Source organism: Dermacentor variabilis, chromosome 3 (assembly GCF_050947875.1).
Source record: "Dermacentor variabilis isolate Ectoservices chromosome 3, ASM5094787v1, whole genome shotgun sequence".
NCBI lineage: Eukaryota > Metazoa > Arthropoda > Arachnida > Ixodida > Ixodidae > Dermacentor > Dermacentor variabilis.
In genome coordinates, this window is record NC_134570.1 from 12,762,346 (window position 1) to 12,783,553 (window position 21,208).

A 21,208-nucleotide genomic window follows, 5' to 3' on the forward strand; every position below is an offset into this window, starting at 1 on the left:
ATAGCAAAGTATGCCTTGTGAACAGCAATTGTGCAGAACCCTCGTGAACATTGTAACGGTTTCAAATAAGATGTAAAATCGTATATCATATCTGTCCGCTTCAAATACTCTATTTAGAGAACTGGCGTACGTTGTGTTTATGCAGAGTTACGGATTTGTGAACTTCGTACTTCAATTTTCTTAACTTACTGAAATTCCGCAATCGTTGCAACAAAAATTAAGGTGGTACATAAATAATATGCTGCCTGTCGCCGGTAGAATTACGTTTTCTCTCTTAAACGAGAAAATTGTCATTCATATGGGTTCAGAAGTTGTCCTAAGAAAGCTGCATTACGCACGTATTCAAATAGTAATATCGGTGTGGGTATCAAGGCAGATTCTGACCTCGGCGACGACGATACGTATAGTGCAAACCTATACGATTATGCCTTGAGGCTGATGTGGAAAATAAGGCAAATCCTTTCGATCTGGCGAGCATCTCGGTCCTGGGGCAAAGCGCACTTTCGCACGGCGCACTCAAAGAATCGTGCAACGGAGGAGATTCGTGTTTCCCTTTGCCGGCATAGACCACCAAGAGCCGCGTCGGAAAAAGAAAAAAGAAAGATGCAACACTCTGCGTGGTGGCGCGCCTTCTATTTGTCTGTTTTTTGTCAGTCCTTCAAAGAGCAGCGCCTCCCCACGAGCCAAAGCAATAAAAGTCGCCGAACATAAAACACGCTTTAATGAGCGGCGCGCGAGCTGTGTTAGCAGGCGAATCTACTTCGTCGAACAACACGAAAACAGAGGGCAATTGCGTCCGACCACGCACGGTTGTCTTCTGTCGCGGCAGGCAATCTTTGCCAACTCGGACGTTCGTCGAGGCACGCAAGCCGGCGATGTGTGGGCCTCGCCGCCAGCTCAATCAGGGAGACGCGTTTTGCGCGTACGCACGATAGCTCAATACGGGGACGCAATTTAATTTCGCTGATGCAGTGGCGACGCGTTGGATGTGCGCCTGCGGGCGCCTGCGCGGTCGTTCGAACTGCCGTGCAGCGCAGCCCCCCTCTCCCCTTCCGTCGCTGGCGCGGCCACCGAGTCCGTCGGTGGATCGAGTGCCGCCGAGACGTGCTGAGGTCATGGCGACGACGACTGAGTGAGTGACGCTACTTGACTTCAGCGTGTGCCGAGGCAGGTGCAGGTGGCGCTATCCACAGAAGTCGCTGCGCCAGAAATTTTAGATAAGGCGTCTAGAGTTTCTACGTGTTCGACGCAAAATGTGCGCAAATGCACACAGGTATAGTGAAAGTTGCGCAGAAACTATATTTGCGAGACCAGGGGACATCCAGGGTGCATCGATATAGCTCCTTCTACTTATGACACATTGTGCAATTTTGTCAAGAATGTGAGTTCGTGGGTTGGTAACTTGGCTGTATGCTTGAAATATTTTGTTCGCGTGGGGGGAAGCTTTCTCCGCGAGCCGTGTCAGAACGGAGGACCAACCAGTCCGAGCTGATGATAATTAGACTGCGCCGCGCCTCGCACCGCAGTGATCATCAAGTGATCGTTAGCAGTGTTATCGCCACTGAAAGAAAGTGACCAGAGTGGTTTGCTGATAAAAAAACCAAGGCTGGAAATGGCTCAGCAAGATGTTTAACATGTTTAGAGAATCGCTACATGTTAAAAATCGTGTTACTGATGATCGTTTATCAATATATATCTATAGAAATATATTTCCTTTAATTATCCTGGTTATATGAGAAAAATGAAAAGTGCCAGAATAAGACTCAAACATTTAGTTACGAATAGCTCAAAGACGAATCACGAAGGTAAGAGCAAATTCTAGCAAATATGTCTTGGGGCCGCCGACGATATAAAGTTGCGCTTGTAACTCTTAATGCGCCATAAGCGATTGAGACAGCGCTTATCTGTTGGTTTTGTGGAGCCGTAGAGAAAGTGGAGAAAGGAAAACAAGTGTAGACAACCAGACCACACCACAGGAGGCCTGGCCCGATATCCCGGTGTGTCTTTTCCGATACCATAATGCGAGCTAGTTGGTTCATATTCTTTTTGCCGTGGAAAAGACGGGAACATAAGTAAGGGAAGGAGGCGTTCCTGCACCATGTCCCTTCCACGAGCGAACCTGGCAATGGTCCTGCTGACCAAGCTATTTGAAACCTCTGTGAATGTCACAACTTGGCGAGTGATGGACTGAAGTAAATATGCCCATTGATTTCTACCTTGTTACCCTGTGGTTTCGCTCCTTGTCATTTCAATACATTTTATTCATTGCCGTCTGGGCTCAATGTCAAAAATTGCACATACCAATGGCCAACAGTTTTTATGTTCAGCTTTCTCGATACGTGCAAGTATCACTTTGCGATTCAAAATGGCGGTGCTCTATCCAAATACGCCACATACTAGTTGGTGACTACGCGGCAGCAATGTTCGATGAATACCCTCGTTTCTCCTTACATGCATGCGTGCTACTATAGGACTACCAAACAGTTCCCACTGGTAACTCCGCGGGACACCGGAATTCCAATGGTGTGGCTCCTTCTGTAGATTTCCAGTGCCGTTAGGATGCGGACGGCAGCAATGGAGGCAAACGCGGAGCAAGCTGTCGTCTACGTGTTCAATCCATAAAATTTAGAACAAATTCGCCGAGATGTCAGCACTGCGGCCCTTCAACATTTGCAATGCACTTTTTTGCTTCAACGCTGACGACGCAACAACGCCGCTTTTGGATCTGTCGCTATCAATTTTGTGAGAAACATTTCCCCTTGTAGCGGCGGTCTTCGAGATTGCATGCCATCGTTCCATGGGCGCAGACACACGGCAGGGGCGGCACTCACACATGACGTAACGAGTTCGCTCCCTCAAATTGCCCCGCTCCACTACTGCGCTTAGAGTGCTGATCATTAGATCGACATTGACGGGACTTTCCCGTCGTGTGACGCAATTCAGGGGCGACAGACGTGGCCAACGAAAATCCGCCTGGCGCCAACGCTTCCGGTTATTGCGTGCGCTCGTGTACGTGGGCCTGGTGCTGGGCTTCCTGTACCAGGCGTCGGACGTGGTCGTCAACTACCTCACCTTCCCCACCGCCAACGATGTGCGCGTCGAGGGTCCCGAGCAGCTCGTTATGCCGGCCGCCTCTGCGTGCGTCAGCAACTGGTAAGACTCCAGACGGTGGCACCCATCTGCTTTCGATGATTCTTCGGTCGAACTGCGAGGACTGAGCGAGCAAGTTGGCGGATGGAAATTTCGAGTCGTGCTAAACACTGCCGTCGCTATACGCTCAGTCAGAAACGCCTAGCAGCGCAACGTCACTGCGACATTCATGTCGGGTGCACTTTAGCCACACGTTGGCTTTCAATAGGCTAGAAGTAATCGCGATAAACGTCGCAATGAACTTCAAAATTCTATATGCTAACTAGTTCTCCGTTTTTTTCCCCTCATTTTCACAAGTTTCCGCATAAACTTGAGCTCGAGTTGATGGGCTAGTCGGTCAATGAAAATTTGCGTCTGGCACATTTAATTCTCTCTGCCCCATTTCTTTTCTTTTTTTTTTGGGGGGGGGGGAGAACCATCAAAGTTTTATATGACTGATGCATTGCGACAGCCTTCGTTATCGCGGTAAAAGCAGTTGATTTGTTATTTTCTGATGGCTGTTCCTAATACTTCTGTTTGGGTTGCAGTTCTTCTTAATGTTTTTTTTTGGGGGTTGCAAGTTTTGGGTTGCAGATTTACGCATTGCTGCAGTAACAGCCTATACTTATTTAACAATTGAATAATTAAAATTAATTAGTTATAAATTTATTATATGAACCTCGATATTTATGGTGCCAGAAGCGAAGCGTGCCTTCGCTGTTCTCCGTGCGACACGTTATTCCTCCTGGAGGAAATCACCGGGCCGCGTCCACGCAAGCGAGACTTGCCAGAGGCTCGAAACTCGTCCGTGCAATGGTCGCAACAAACTGCAAGTTCCAGACGTGGCCGGCTGGAAATCTCCGCGTCTATGTCATTGTTTAATTCAGGTTAAGAAACGTCCAAGCGCACCGTGACTTCGAAGAAGGCAACTGTATCACTGGCCCTTAGCGCAGAAGAGGTTTTTTATGTATTTATTTATTTGCAGGTACTGTTGGCCGATTGGGCCGTTACAGGGGTGGGGTACAAATATGGCACAAAACGCATCATGGCTTACATAGAGCAGCACTCTATAGCTAATACATAATCACAGCGTGCCATTATACATAAATATAATACAAAATCTGACTTAACAACCGTTATGTGAAACATAAAGCAGCAATGTGTAGCCGAAAAATGGATCACGTACTGCACACTACAACTTACATCATACATATTACATCACATACATCGCAACATTGTACATATAACAATACTAGATTCTACAACTTACACGAGAAATGATAGATCATGAGGATTCATTTAGAAAATATTTTGTAACTTCGGTTTCAAAATGTTCTACAGTTTGAGAATCACATATGGCGTTCGGTAAATCATTCCAGGCTCCTATGGTTCTAGGGAAAAAAGAGTATGCGTATGTGTTCACACGAGATTGACATACTAGAAAGTTGCTGTGGTGGTCACTTCGTAGGCTCCAGACTTGTCGCGGAATTAGGTACTGCGCTGCATCAAAGTTCAATAAATTTTGAGAAAGCAAAAACAAGAATTTAAGTCTGGCTATGCGGCGGCGTTCCAAGAGGGGGGGGGGGAGGGTAAATTTAGTTCTTGCAACATCTCTGTCACAGAATCAGTGCGGGAGTACCTTGAAAGTATAAATCTAGCCGCCCTTCTTTGCACTCGCTCAATTTTCTGAATTAAACCTTTTTGGTAAAAAAAATGAAATTATGGGGTTTTACGTGCCAAAACCACTTTCTGATTATGAGGCACGCCGTAGTGGAGGGCTCCGGAAATTTCGACTACCTGGGGTTCTTTAACGTGCACCTATATCTAAGTACACGGGTGTTTTCGCCCTGATCGAAATGCGGCCGCCATGGCCGGGATTCGATCCCGCGACCTCGTGCTCAGCAGCCCAACACCATAGCCACTGAGCAACCACGGCGGGTAAGCTTTCTTCTTTTTTTTTTTTTTGGTAGGGGTCCCATATGATGCTTGGATATTCCAGTGTAGGCCTTACTATAGTTAAATACGCTGTTAGCTTTACGGGGGCTGGAGCGAGTTTTAATTTGCGACGAAAGAACCATAACTTTTTTCAGTGGTAGAACAAATATTAGTGATATGTTGAGTCCAATTGAGGCCTTCAATTATTGTTACTCCTAAGTATTTACATTTGTTAACGGTAGTTAGCACAGTGGAACTTAGTTGATAATCAAAATTTAGGACATGCTTAACCTTGTTTGTAACACCTAAAACAACAGATTTTTCTTTATTTACTTGCATTTACCATATTTCGCACCATTCTTAAACAGACGCCAGTGCCTCGCTGAGCATTTTTTGATCCCTGTGGTTACATATTTCACGAAAAATTAAACAGTCGTCGGCGAACAGCTGCACAGTTACGTTTTCATTAATATCTGAACAAATATCGTTAATATAAGCGAGAAATAATACCGGTCCAAGGACAGACCCTTGAGGAACGCCTGAAGTTACAAATAAACGATCGGACTGGTAGCCGTTTACGTCCACGTACTGCGTCCTACCTGATAGGTATGACCTGACCCATTCCACTATGTTGTTATTTATTCCAAGCTGTTTCAATTTGATAATTAATTCATCATGAGGGACCCTATCAAAAGCCTTTGAGAAATCAAGGAATATTGCATCAACCTGTTTTCCGTTATGTATTGCTTTTGAAAAGTCGTGGATGGTTTCAACCAGCTGTGTGACAGTTGACAGTTTTTGCCGGAAGCCATGTTGGTTCGAATGTAGGGCTTTCTTATCTTCTAGGTACTTATATATTGCTTTCGATATTATATTTTCGAGGAGTTTGCAGCAGACGCAGGTTAAAGAAATTGGTCGATAATTTTCAATTTTCTGCTTGTCACCGGTTTTGTGTATCGGGATAACTTTTGCAACAAGCCAGTCGTCTGGGGCCCGTTTTTGTTGCAAGGATGCATTAAAGATAACTTTTAGGTATCTAGCAACCCATTCAGCGTATCTTCGCAAAAAGGCATTTGGAATTCCATCCGGACCTACAGATTTATGTTCTCTGATGTTTAGAAGCAGCGATAGTAATCCTTCATAGCTAATTCGTACTTCTGGCATATCTGACACGTGTGGAAATGATGTTACTGTAGTTGGAGCAGTACAATTAGAAACATTTGAAAAGACAGACTGGAAGAACTGGTTATGGTAAGACGCAATTTTTGAACAGTCACTTATGATTTCGTCGTTAACAACGATGCTGCATTGGCTTTGAGTGGTTCGCGACAAGTGACGCCGGGACTTTTGCGGGGAAGACGCCACGAAGTCGGGAAGCGTTTCCTCGCAGCATTTCTTTTTTGCTTGCCTAAGCTTTATTCGCAGCTGTGCTGATAGGTTAGATATCTTTCCACGATTTTTTACTTTCCTTTGCCTTCCTATTTTTCGCTTCAGGCGAACAATCTCTCGCGTTATCCAGGGGTTTCTTTTATTTCTTCTCTTTTTCCTTATTGGTACGGATGAGCTTACGCAGTGCAAGATAATGGTTTTGAATCTTGCCCACAACACATTGACGTCATCGTCAGAGCGCAGACTGCCTAGATGAAACGACAAATAATCAATCATGCTCGTGTCGTCAGCTTTATCAAAATTGGGAACGTGCGTAGTGCATTCTTTAGGGTTGGTTGCCGGAACCTTGGCTTTGATTTGTACAAATACAATATGACTGTCTGATATGCCAGTTTCAACTGCTACCTGATAATTTTCAAACCGTCCAGCAAGAAATACTAAGTGCAATATGAACTGTACTGTTCCCGTTTTTCGAGTGCTTTCCTGTACCACCTGTGTTAAATCCTTAGCGAAAGCAATATCGAGCAACACTTCGCACTCAGCTCGTTCCCGTGACTGTACAGTAATCGAGTTCCAGTCAACCCCTGGAAAGTTAAAATCCCCGGCAATTATGATCCTTTGGTTTCGCGCCTTTTGTTTTTCTAAGTAGCGTTGAATGGCCTCTAAATATTCAATCGATGCTTTAGGGAATCTATAGATTGCTCCTATTATGACTGAAGTAGTTCCCAGTTTGATTTGGCACCAAGCGCTCTCGTGATAGGGATACCGTTCATCCTTACACATTCAATGTTTTCCTGTATTATTATTGCAACTCCTCCTCCTCTAGTTTCTCTATCATTGCGTATTATCTTAAAACCTGAAGGTAACAACTCGCTATCTTGTATTTCTGGTCGCAGCCATGTTTCGCTAAAAATAACTACATGGAGGTCATAACTGGCTAGCACATGTTCTATATCGCCGACTTTATTTGTGAGGCTTCGAGCATTAAGGTTTATAAGCCGAAAGACTGTTTCCTGAAAGACGGTATCGGTTCAATGGTTACTATCTGTCGGTGTAGTCTTTGCGTGTGTCAATTTTGTTTTCGCAAATTGCCGTATCTTCACACGGCTATTCTTGGAATAATCCCATACGTAGACAATGTTATCTACAGTAAGCCTGTCGCGGTTCAGGCGCACGCGCGAGCCTTCTTCTTTTTCTTTCAAGGCAGACTTCCAGAGTAGCCTGGGCTTATTCGGTGTTTCTTTTGAATATTCGTCGCCAACAGAAATACCACTTTCAATTTTGCGCAGTTTTGAAAAACCTTTTCTTTTTCCCTATAATCATAAAGCTTCAGTATTACTGGACGAGGCTTCAGGGTTTCTTCTGCGGATTTGTTCTTATCCGGCTTTCCGATTCTGTGAATCCGCTCTATAGTTTTCAAGTTAAGACCGAGCTTTTTCTTGAATAATTCTACAACTTTTTTTCAAGTTCTTCTGAAGTTTCATTGCCATTCTCCGATATCCCAAACACCATTATATTGTTTCGCCGCATTCTATCTTCTAAGTCAGCAAGTTTTTCGTCATGTTTTTCCAAAGCTGAATTCAGCCTATCGTTTGTCTCTTTTAGCTCTGCAATACTTGCCGCTTGGTCCTTGAAAAGCTTTACAGTCTCTTCCAGCGCCTTAAGTCTTTCGCTTAGGCCGCTTAGGTTGGCTTGAATGGCCTTTTGGCCTTCACACAACTCTTGTACAAGTATTCTTAATTCATGTCCAGGATTCATCTCAACGTCCCCCGACAACAGCAGACACAGTGATGCAAAAGCAGAAAACAACAACCGTGGGCACGGCAGCACTACGAGAAAGCGGTTGCCGCTCCTGTAGCACGAATATGAACTGAGCTGCTGAAAAAGCAGAAACTTGTTTGAGCACGTAGCCCACTCGTTGCCGCCGTGCCCACTGATAACGAACTCAATCTAATTTTGAGCAAATACATATCTCACCGTATACATCTAATACGATGAATGTACACAGGTCCCACAAGCGTCCTGCTTAATCTCATTGGCGCATATCGCCCAGGCGGTTGGAGTTACAGCTTCGGAAAAAGTACGTGGGTGTAATATTCAAGGGAAAAAAGCACTCGCGTTCCCGATGGTTTATACACGACAGTACTGCATTTCTCCCGCATGATTCGTGCACACAAGTCAGCTGCACTGCACGTGTCCCAGCTATCGTGTATCGCTTAAAAAAAAAAAAGACGGGCCATTCTATGCGTTGTCTATAGAGCAGCCGCCAGTAAACTTTTTGCTCATGCCATTCAATTTAATTGTTAATGGCAAATGGCGAACTTTTTAATTACTGCTCCGAATGGCGCTCTGACAATGAACAATCTGTAGAAAATGAAAGAAACTAAGAAGTGGCACGTTTTCGTCCAGGTACTTTCTTGCCCATTTATTTTTTCCGCCTCACGGGACCAACCGGCCGCATGGATGGATGGATGGAAAGTAGGAGCGTCCCCTTTGAAACGGGGTTATGGCAGTTGCCACCATGCTCAGCTTTTTATTTTTGTTCAACTGTGTTGGAAGTTATTAAAATTCGCCATTTTCTTTAAATACGTCTTCCTACCCTTTTAACCTTATGCCACCTCTCTGCTTTTGAGCCACCAATCCTCCAATCGCCTCTTGCTAATTTCCACCGCATATTTATTTACATGACTATTGTTATCTCTGAACCCTCAGGAAGCATGACTGTTCCGCGTGGACGTCAGGATGGATACCATCCCACTTTGGTATGAGGTGTCCTATCGCATGCATCGAAAAGCCTCGGACAAATAGCACCGCCGGAGGGCGATCGGTCGTGGCCCGGCCGCGACAGCGCGAGAGCGCCGGCACTGGCTGCTATACGCAGCTTGTTTGAGGGCGCTGTTTTTTGACGGGGGTGGACGGTTAGTCATGTGATATTTCTCATTTTGCGCGGGCTTTATCAGCCGGAAAAAAATAAACGGGCAGAAGGTACCTGGCTGAAAGCCACGCCAGCTTTAGGTTTATTTCAATTTCCTACAAATTCTTCATTGACAGTAAACAGAAAATTGCTAATTGCAAGTAACTATTAAATTGAATGGCATCAACAAGATATCATTGTCGGCTACTATACTCTACTGCACACAATATGCACTTCGTTATCTTAACGTAGAATGGCCCGTCTTGCTTAAAAACGCGATGCAGGGCAGCCGAGACGCCCGGCACAGACGACGGCAGAGGCACGCTTCGTGATGTTGACCAACGTGAACACTTGCCTCCAGAAACGTGTTCAAATAAATCAGTTTTGAAAGCCCGGCTGAGTAAAATTTCAACGAATGTGTGTCCCAGTGAGCCCTATAAGTAAAAAAAAAAAAGATGTATTTTGCGACGGAGTCCGGGCGAGTTCGGCGACATGCATGCGTGCGAGTCACGACGCAGCGTTACATTTCCGCTCACGTCGTTCGCGCAGACATTGGCTACCACACGGAGCTCGATCGCTCTTCGGACAGCGCCGATAGAGTGCGCTTTAGAATTTTGAACAACGCCCCTTGCCGCTAGAAATATTTTCAAAGCAATTAGCACGCGTTGCCAATATCCTTTAGAGCGACGCTTTCTGTGCCCACTCCAAATTCTCAGCGGCTTCTTCAACGGATTCTTTAATTTCTTATGACATTCGGGCTACTTAATTCTTGGACAATTCGGCCTACGTCGCTGTGGTGCGAGGCGAATTCTTCGATAATTCAGACTTTTGGGTCGTCCTTCTCGTCGCCATTCTTCCGAGCCTCGACGAGTACCGGACATCGGTCACGTGCTCTCCACGTCACTGCGCGTACGTCTCGCACTACGCATCCTCCGGCGTTTCGACACAGCTTTCGAATGAGGGCGCGAATAAACGTAAACATATGCGAATAAAGCTGTGAACTGCGCGGTCCTTAAAAATTGCATGACATTACACGTGACATAGAGGAAAAATAGAGACTTCTACGTATCGTATTTAGTTGTATAGCATTTCATTAACGACTTCATGGAAGCTTCGCATCGCATATGCAGGGTGTCCTATCTAACTTTAGCCAGAGTTTAAAGATATGCAAATGCCACCTAGCTGGACAGAACCAGGGTAATGTTCTTTGCCGCCGCTTGGAGATACTCAGATTCTTTTTTTTTTCATTCCGCCTAATTAGGTAATTAGTCTGAATTAATTCAGCAACTTATCCAATATTATATTTATATGAAAAGTGTCAATCAGAGAAGTGTAGAGCAACATGAAAAACTCCCGATACAGCTTTCTCTTTCTCAAATACGTGCAACATGAAAGTGTTTTTCCAAGCGTGAAAGAAGCCCGCAAACGCACGCAAAACTCAGCCGTGCTACTGGTCGCTCGAGGCACTTTGCTTGTATTTCCGGGCTTCTTTCGCACTCAGAAAAACACTTTACGTAGTACGTATTGAAGAACAAAGAGCTGTATCGGGAGTTTTTCATTTCACTCTACAATTTTCTCACTGACAATTTTCATGTAACTATAATATTTGAAAAAAGTGATTACTTATTTAAGACTAATTATCTAATTAGCTGGAATGAAATAAATTGTTTGAGCACATCCAAGCGACAGCAGACGATATTATCTTTGTTCTGTCGAGCTACGTGGCATTTGCGTATTTTTAAACTCTGGATAAAGTTAGCTGGGACACCCTGTATATACATTGCAATACATATGCATCGGATTGTGATTTATATTTTCTGTGTGAAGGATCTACTTTTTAGTGATCATTCATTATTTAATATATTTATTTACAGTGACATGTCGTGCCATGTTGTCATAGTAACGCATATCGTAGCCCTGAGAAGAGCCGAAAGATGAGTTTCTTTTTAAGCTTTTTTTAATCACGTTGAGGTTACCACATATTTATTAGGTAATGCCGTATTAGCAAGTCTCACTCTTAAAATCAATGTCAAAACATTGTGCGTGTGATCTCACCAGAGTGCAGAGTGACGGAGCAGAACAACCAGTCACTGAACATTCCGTGGTTGCAAAATTTGACGCAAATGCCCGAGTCAGACCCATCGAACGCATGAACAAGCACATAACTCAGACAAACGTGCCAGATTGCATACATAGGTTTGACCCGTTAGTACCTCAATCCATTCCAATGATCGAGTGCGTTAATAAATTCTACAGGAATAACACCGGGATTGAGACTATTGAAACCAAGAGTCGTAATTCGCACATCTCTTGTTACCTCTCGCGCATTATGTTTCTGGACGCTCCAGTGCCGTATGCGGTAAGATTAAGAGGCCTGAGTCAGTGCGCGCCTTCGATGTCGGTGTGCACTTTATCTTGTTCTCCCACTCAACGACGCGTTGAAAATTCCGCACTCTCGACCTGCATCGTCGCTCATTCTCAGCGGAAGCTCTTCGCCGGGAGGGACGTGGGTCGCTCACTCGTGCGCGTGTTTAATTGACCCGACTCGCCTGGTGCGAGGAGAGTGTGCCCTGAAGCAAGCGCGAAGCTGAGCCTACGCTCGTGTACGGGGGGAGCAGCTCTCGAAGCGACGTGCCTGCGTGTCCTGCACAGCGAGCGGAGCCTCTGAGTCAGCGGATGTGCGCGGCACGACACGTGCGGCTGGCCGCGTGCAAAGCTCGAAATGCGCGACTGGGCGTAGCTGCAGCGAGGTAGCGAAGCTTGCATAGAAGCCCGCACGTGGCGGTTCATCGGCGGATGGATGGGCGCTGTGAGCGTGCCCTTTGGTTTGCGCCACCAAGCTCCTGCTATTATGCTGCTTTATGTCCTACCTAGGCAAAAAAAGAATAAAAGAAGAAAAATAGAAGAAAAAGCGCACGATGAATACCCATAACCAAATTATCTGACCCTCTATTACGAACTTCTTTTTTTCCAATTTGCCATTCTCCAGTGCACTACATCTGACGCTGGGAGTGATGCCTGACACCGGCGAAAGATGCCGAGAGCGAATGGGGCTATACTAATCCAGGTACAAACAAATTAGGAAGGCCCATAAGCTTGAACAAAGACGCTCCCTCACCAGAAAAGGAATTGGCCTCCCTGGTGAAGTATTCGGCCACAACCTCCCTGATGATATCTGCAATTTACCAACGGCGCGCTGTCCCCAGCAGCTGCGGAGCACCTGACCAAGGCGGCGGTCAGACCTGTAACGCAGCAGAGGGTGCTAAGAATCTCAGGGTCCGGACAGGCCGCCGATGGAAACTGACCCTGTCAACCTTTAACAGCCGAACTCTGTCGAGTGAGGTTAGCTTAGTAGGACTCTTTGAGGAACTGTCAGACGTTATTTGGGATACTATCGGCCGTACTGAAATTAGAAGAACTGGTGAAGCTTACACATTGCTAAATAACGGCCATGTCCTTCGCTATAGAGGTCTCCCTGATAAGAAGCAATACGGGGGTGGGATTCCTAATCCATAAGGACATAGCGGGCAACATTGACGAATTCTACAGCATTAACGAGAGGGTAGCAGTAGGCGTAATCAAGCTTAATGAGAGGTATAGATTAAAGTAGTACAAGCCTACGCTCGAACATCCAGTCACGACGATGAGGAAGTAGATCAGTTTTATGAAGATGTTCAGTTAGCGATGAGAAAAGGCAATTGCCACTACGACGTCGATTCTCGAAACGCTAGAGGACTGGTAGAATTCGCAGAAAGCAATAAGCTGAGAATAATGAACACCTTCTTTAGGAAGCATAGCAACAGAAAGCGTACCTGAAAAAGCTCTAAAGGTGAAACAAGAAATGAAATTGATTTCATACTTTCTGCCATCCCACCACAGTGCAGAATGTAGAAGTGATAGGTAGGGTAAAGTGCAATGATCATAGGTTAGTGAGGGCCAGGATTCAGCTCAATTTGAACACAGAAAAAGTAAAATTGGTCAAGAAAAACAGGTCAACTTAGAGGCAGTAAGAGTAAAAGCAGACAAATTTAGGCGGGTACTTGCAAACAAAGATGCAGCCTTAGAACAGATACATGAAGATGACATAGAAGTAATGAATGAAACCGTAACGAGGCTGGCTTCAGAAACATCAATCGAAGTGGGAGGCAAGGCACCAAGGCAACCAGTATAGGCAAGCTCTCCCAAGTAACAAAAGACCTAATAAAGAAACGACAAAGAATGACAGTGTCCAACTGAAGAAATAAGATAGAATTCGCAGAACTGTCGAAACTGATCAACAAGGCGAAAATAAGTGATATTCGAAACTATAACGTGAGAAAGACTGAAGAAGCCGTAAGAAATGGACGCAGCCTGAACTCAGTGAGAAAGAAAATTGGCCTAGGATAAACCAAGATGTCTGCACTAAAAGGTAAGCAGGGTAATATCACCAGCAATCTGGAAGATATAGTAACAGCAGCGGAAGAATTCTATACTGACTTGTACAGTATCCAGAGGAGTCAGGATACCTCAATTAGAAACAGTAAACAGGATACAGAAACTTCTATAACTAGCGATGAGGCCAGAAGGGCCTTGCAAGACATGAAACGAGGAAGAGTGGCAGGAGAAGATGGAATAACAGTCCATTTAATAAAAGATGGAGGAGACATAATGCTTGAAAATCTGGCGGCTCTTTATACAAAGTGTCTATCGACTGCAAGGGTCCCAGGAAACTGGAAGAATGCAAACATAATAATAATATTTGGGGTTTTACGTGCCAAAACCACTTTCTGATTATGAGGCACGCCGTAGTGGAGGACTCCGGAAATTTTGACCACCTGGGGTTCTTTAACGTGCACCTAAATCTAAGCACACGGGTGTTTTCGCATTTCGCCCCCATCGAAATGCGGCCGCCGTGGCCGGGATTCGATCCCGCGACCTCGTGCTCAGCAGCCCAACACCATAGCCACTGAGCAACCAGGGCGGGTAGAATGCTGACATTATACCAATCCACAAAAAGGGAGACGTTAAAGAATTGAAAAATTATAGGCTCATTAGTTTACTCCCAGTATTAAGTAAAATATTTACCAAAATAATCTTCAATAGAATAAGGGCAACACTAGACTTTAGTCAACCAAGGGAACAGGCTGGCTTCAGGAAGGGATGCTCTACAATGAATCACATCCATGTCATTAATCAGGTTATCAAGAAATCCGCAGAGTACAATAAGCCTCTCTATATGGCTTTCATAGGCTACAAAAAAGCATTTGATTCTGTAAAGATACCAGCAGTCATAGAGGCATTGCGTAATCAAGGAGTACAGGCCGCTTACGTAAATACCCTGGAAAATATCTGCAGCGATTCCACAGCCACCTTAATTATACACAAGTAGGAAGATACCTATTAAGAAAGGGGTCAGACAGGGAGACACAATCTCTCCAATGCTATTCACTGCGTGCTTGGAAGAAGTAGAAACTGGGAAGGTGTAGGAGTAAGGATCGACGGCGAATACCTCAGCAACCTTCGGTTTGCCGATGACATTGTTCTATTCAGCAACATTGCGGACGAGTTGCAACAAATTATTGAGGACCTTAACAGGGAGAGTGTAAGAGTGGGGTTGAAGATTAATATGCAGAAGCCAAGAGAGAGAAAAAGCTTTATTGCTCAGTTAATCGGAGTTATGGCAGGTCTGGGTGGGGCCCTCAGTCCAGGGCTCCACTGGCTCTTGCGGCGCGCTGAGTTTGGTCCAGGAGGGCCAATGGGCTCCCCTGATTCTCGCTTGCGAGTAGTGCCTCCCACTGCCGTACGAAGTCCCTGACGCTTAGAAAATTTACGTTGCTTGGCCGAGCCGTACATTCCCACGTTAGGTGGGCCAGCGTGGGTTTTGCGCCGCACCACGGGCAGGTGTCGGTGTAATATGTCGGGTGCTTCTTGTGTAAGAGGTTTAGGTGTGGGTATGAATTGGTTTGTATGCGACGCCAGTCTTGGGCTTGTCTTCTATTTAGTTCTATTTAGACCCTCCGCACTGTCCTCAGCGCGGAGGGCCGTAGGTCCGTCTCTCCCTCCTCTGATTCTCTAATATATCGTGCACTGAGGACAGTGGTTCCTCTAGGGTTCTGGCCGCTGCTCGTTCGTTGCTTCCTCGAGCTATGCGGTCTGCCCTTTCGTTCCCGTCCAGTCCGTTGTGCGCGGGGCACCATGTAATGCCGTGGTCCAGGTCCAGTCGTGAACCGAGTATACTTCGGGCGCTGCGCGGTAGCATTCCCCGCATGAAGAGTCGACACGCTGCCTGCGAGTCTGTAAGCACAAGAGCCGACTGACCCTTGAAGTCGGCGTCTCGTATCGCCAGCGCTATTGCCGCTGCCTCTGCTGTGCATACCGAGGTAGTCTTAACCGTAGCGGTTATCGTGGTGACTCTGTTGGTTACGGCGATCGCGTAGAAGTCCCTGCGAGTGGTTGCACTCGCGTCTGTGTAGTAGGCGGCCGAAGCCTTGCCGAATCGCTTCTGCAGAGTCCTCGTCCTGGCTTGTCTGCGGCCTGCGTGGTACCTGGCACTCATATTTCTTGCTATAGGTGAGACATGGCCGTGCTCCTTCAAATCTCGTGACAACAAGTCTGTTTCGTCTCCGCAGAACAGTGGTAGAGCGTTGTACCCCAGTGTTTGAAGAATAGATCAGCCCTGGGGAGTTGAGCTCAGCTTTTCTCTTTACGATATCGGAACTGCAGCGGCATGTTCTTCTTATTTGTTGTAAATACGCAAGCGCTCCAGGCGCTCCGTGCTGACTATGTTCGGGAGTCCCAGGGCAGATTTGTATGCCCTTCTGATAAGGGTGTCCACCTTCTTCATTTCAGTTTGGTTAAGTTTTTGTAACGGCAGGCCGTAAGTGATGCGGCTAATCGCAAATGCTTGCACCAGCCTAATAGTTTCTTCTTCCGCGAGTCCGTTGCGGCTGCGTCCAACTCGCCATATCATACGTGCCACACTCTTAACGGTTGCTTTTAAGCTCCGAATTGTGGCGTCGACGTTGCCATTCTCTTGGATAAGTAGGCCAAGCACTCTCATTTGGGCGACTTCACGAATGGCCCGACCGTCGAGATGTAATAAGTCTATCCTTGGTTTAGCAGCTTTTTTATGACGCTTGCTGCGTACGCGCATGAACTCTGATTTTTCGGGTGCGCACGTCACACCCGCGTGCATGGTGAAGTTTACTACTTTGGCCTCCTGTAATAGGTCTTGTTTTTCTCCCTAGGAGCCCCAGTGTGCCCACAACGTTATGTCATCGGCGTAGATCGTATATCCGAGGTCCCGTGCTTGCTCGAGTTCTAGGGCCAGTCGCCTCATCCCGACGTTGAAAAGAAGCGGTGACAAGATTGAGCCCTGTGGAGTTCCTCGGTTGGGCATCGCAAAGACGTCAGAGCGCGTACTGCCCAACCCAATCGTTGCCTTCCTGTCGCGAAGGAAGGTAAGGACGTACCGAAACACCCTTCTTCCGCAACCCATGCCTTCCAGACCTTCGAGGATTGCTCCGTGAGAGATCGTGTCAAACGCTTTTTTGACATCGAGCGCCACAGCTATCCTGGCTTCTTTGCTTCTTGGCGGGTCCTAAACTTCGTCGCGAAGCATAAGAAAAGCGTCCTGTGCCGAGACGTGCGGCCTGAAGCCGATCATAGAGTCGGGAAAAAGTTCATTACGCTCGTTGTAGTCGCTCAGTCGAGTTTGGATCACCTTCTCAAAAAGCTTCCCTGCACAAGACGTGAGCGATATTGGTCTCAAGTTTTGTAGATCTCTGGGTTTAGCCGGTTTTGGTATGAGCATGATAGTAGCCTCTTTCCATTCCTCTGGTAGTGCCCCGTTGTCGGACGATACATTATCGTTGAAATAGGTCGTAAGCTGCCTCAGTGATTCCTGACTCAGGTTGTGCAGCATCGCATTTGTAATGTGGTCCGGACCCGGTGCGGTGTTCTTCCGGAAAGATAGTGCGGCTGCATAGAGCTCTGCCGTTGTTATGGGTGCGTCCAGCTCAACGTTGTCTGGTCCCTCATAGTTGTATTGCACTGATGTTGTGTCCGGTACTCCTATGTAGACGCTCTTAAGGTCCTCAATGAGGGCACCAGTCATGCCATCGTATTCATTTTCAATTAATTTCAGTGTTCTGTTTGTGGTGGTCCGTGTTCCTGTCGGATCTATCATACTGCGCAGAATAACCCATGTTCCCTTTGTGCTAAGCGTTCCTTTGAGTGCCTCACAAAACTGAAGGAAATTGGTGTCTTGCAGCTGCTGCGCGTACTCACTAGCTTCCTGTGCAAGCCTGGCTATCCCGATCCTGAGTTTTCTGTTGTGTCTCTGTCTCTTCCAACGTTTGGTCAGACTTTTCCGCGCTTCCCACAGGTGTAGTAGGTGCCTGTCTACTGCCGGTGTTTCGACTGTTGTCGATATTTCCCGTGTAGTGCTTCTGTGTATTCTCCTCATGAATTCCGTCCATTCTGTAGCACTATCGCACGGTGTGGCCCGCCTTTGCTTCTGTCCATAGGCTGTCCAATCGGTTATGGTGGCTTTTCCTAATCTATGGCAAACCCGCGTCGTGTTAACTGAGACACTAATAATGCAATGATCACTGCCAAGGTCTTCGCCTAGGTTGGTCCAGGTAACACCTCTGTCATTGTGGCTGAAAGTTAGGTCCGGCGTGGTATCTTTGACTACACTGTTTCCCGTGCTGGTTGGTTCACCCTGTCGCGTCAGCAGGACCAGCTCATGCTCCTCCGCGAGGTCGGCTAGCCTTTGGCCCTTAGGAGTGCCTCGATCGTAGCCCCAATCAGGGTGCGGAGCGTTAAAGTCCCCTACGATAATTGCCCGGTCGTTGCTTTTCACTTTGCGCAATGCGGCTCAACTAGCACGTCGAACTTTGCCTTCCTGTTCTCTAGGGGGGCTGTAGACGTTGGCAATAAGTGTTTTCGATTTGCAGCGTCTACATGCCCAGACCGTGAGAACCTGATGTTGGACACCGCAGCTAGGGACGTTGTCCACGCTCACCGCTATGTCCGCCCGTGTCAGTGCTGCTATCTGAGGATGGTCAGAGTGCGTGTGCATCTTGTATCCTCTGAGGTTCGGTACCTTCTTGCCTGGTTCTTGTATGCATATTACATCCGGGGGAACAGGCGCCGCATCTATAAAACTCAAAAAGTGCTGCGTGTTTATTTCTAAGAGTCCTGCAGTTCCACTGCCAGACCTCGAGGTTTTCGGCTACTCTCGTGTGGCGATTAGCCATCTATAGTACTTTCGCTGTCGGCCAGCTTTCTCTCTTTAGGCCTCCGCGCAGGAGTTCCTGGGCTGGCACATTTTCGTTTGTGCGGTCCCTCTTTCGTGGCATGAGAAGAGGAGTCTTCTATCTTTCGTTAGAGCTTGTACAGCTCTGCGAAAAGAAGTCGGATTTGTCGGGCTATGGTATGCAGTTTGTCGTCTTTTCCTGTCACCTGTGTGTTCGCGTTCTTGGTTTCTCCTGGCTTGGCTTTGTTCGTGGGGGGCTCATTCCTTTGTTTGAAATCAGTTAGCTCCCTTCGAATTTCTGCAAGACTGTCCTTTAAAATTCTGTGCTCCTCTAAGTTCTTTTGATAGGCTGGACTCTGAGTTACTGGATCGGCAGTGGGAGGCACTATTCGCGCCCACCTTACCTGCTGTGTGGCGATGGCCGCCGTGTGATGTTTAGCCTGCGGAGCCCACTCCTGTTTGGGGGCTAGAGGGTTGACATTGAGTGCCCAGGATGTTGACCTAGATCTCTGACGACTCCACCGTCTGGTACGCGATCTCCATCTCGATGTTCCTGGTTGCCTGGGTTTGGAGGGGGTCCCCACTTGCCGTTGAGGAAGCTCCGGAAAGTCACTGAGCTCCAATTCTTCGTCTTCTGTTGCAAACCACCGGGGTCGGTGTTGTTGAGCAGCTTTGTGCGCTCCGCTTCTCGGTCGGCCTTGTGGTCTTGTTTGCTTCAGGCGTTTTTTGCAGCTTCGGTCGCCCGTGAGGTGCTGCCCCCCGAAAGCGGCACATTACGGCGAGCACTCGTGTCCATCTTCGGGCTCGAGCGCCCCACAGATTCCACACACTTTTGTGTCCGATTGCGGGCAAACGTCCGTGCGGTGGCCGACGCTGTGACAAATATTGCAAACCTGCACCGAGTTGCGGTATGGATGGCACGCCATTTCCCCACCACAATAGTAGACGAACCACGGTAGGACCGTGCCTAGGAAAGTGATGACTGCGCTCTTCGAGTCCCCTAGCATTCTTGCCTGGATTATCTCGATTATCTCGGAGGTTTGCCTTGATTGGTCTCTCCGGGCATGTGCGCCGGGAGTCCATGAATGACACCTCTGACTGCGCCTTCTCCTGTGGTAGCGTACGCATTGAACGCGTGCGTCTTGCCATTGACTGTGAGAGCTGTGATCCTGCGTAGGGGATTAGCTGTTTCTTCCTCAGACGTTGAGACCATTGCGATGTTTGAGCCCTGTTTTATGCGCAGTATAAGATGCTCACACTTTACTTTGTTGTGGCAGGCCGCGATCACTGCTTCTGCGAGCATCGGGCTGGTTAGAGTTTTCAACAGAAGTCCTTGGTGCGGGCGGGGAATGATCTTGAAGTCATCCCGTGGCAATGGTGGTAACTTGTTCCGTCTGCGTCGGCGGATGGGGAGTGAGTTGAGTTCCTTCTGCGAAGGCTCGTTCCGTTTCGCCTGCAGGCGTTCCTTCGCTTGCTGCCGTTTTTGGCGGATCGTGAGCACCGTCTGCCATCCCTCTTCGTCGGGTTCTCTCGTAAACCACCGCAGGTCCTCAGCGCCCGTGAGAGGCGTTGTAGTAGTTTCATCTTTACGAGGAGTTAAGGCTTCGGAAAAATCGATGCCGTCTTCCTCCGTAGCGGGTTTCGGTCGGGACGGCGCGCCATTTGAGGCGCCCGCCGCAACAGAAGCAATTTCTTGAGACGCCATATGCGTCGGTGTCATGTGCCAGACGCTCCACCGACGCGACGCGGCGGTCGCCGCCTCGCCTTAGCTCTGATGCATGCTAGCTCCGACGCAGCGTACCTGGTAGCTTCTTGAAATTGTGGAGGCGCCGGAAACGGGCCTAGGTCCAAGGGGATTGTGTCCCTGGGTTCCATAGGCGTTCACGGTTCTGGTGATATACAATTTCGGTCGGTTACTGGAACTATAACTAACAAAAAACATGGATATTGCGGAGCTCGAAGCGGGTGCGGCTGCACTCCTCGACGCCGCCTATCGGTCCCCGCACCGCAGAGGCCAAAGATAATGATAAATAATTGGGCAAGGGAATAAGAGTTCAGGGTCGCCAGTCAGCCTCTAGAGTCTGTGAAGGAGTACGATTACCCAGATCAACTAATCACAGGGAGCCCTGACCAAGAGAAGAAAATTTATAGAAGAATAAAATGGGTTGGACTGCCTACGGCAGACATCGTGAGCTCCTGACTGGAAGCTTACCGTTATCATTGAAAAGGAAGATACACAATCAGTGCATTTTACTGGTGCTGGCATATGGGGCAGAGACTTCGAGACTGACAAAGAAGCTTGAGAACATGTTGAGGACCGCGCAAAGAGCGATAGAACGAAGAATACTAGGTATAACTTTAAGAAACAGAAAGAGAGTGGTTTCGATCAGACAGCCAGCGGGTATAGACCATATTCTAATACAGATTAAGAGCAAAAAAAGAAATGGCGCTGGGCAGGTCATGTAATGCGCATATTAGATAACCGTTGGATAATTAGGGTGACATAATGGGTACCAAGAGAAGGAAAGCGCAGTAGAGGACGGCAGAAGACTAGGTGGTGCGACGAAATTAGGAAATTTGCTGGTGGTAGTTGGAATCGG

At 47.3% G+C, this 21,208-nt stretch overlaps 1 protein-coding gene across 1 annotated transcript in view; it reads left to right on the plus strand.

Annotated features, from left to right (window-relative positions):
- The first annotated feature begins 1,068 nt into the window (after positions 1-1,068).
- LOC142573907 (uncharacterized) overlaps positions 1,069-21,208 on the plus strand; it is a 97,644-nt gene continuing 77,504 nt past the window's right edge. Inside the window, exons 1-2 of the mRNA XM_075683114.1 lie at positions 1,069-1,132; positions 2,944-3,153. Coding sequence (XP_075539229.1) covers positions 1,116-1,132; positions 2,944-3,153 — 227 coding nt within the window. The 5' untranslated portion in view covers positions 1,069-1,115. The remainder of the gene's footprint in view (positions 1,133-2,943; positions 3,154-21,208) is intronic.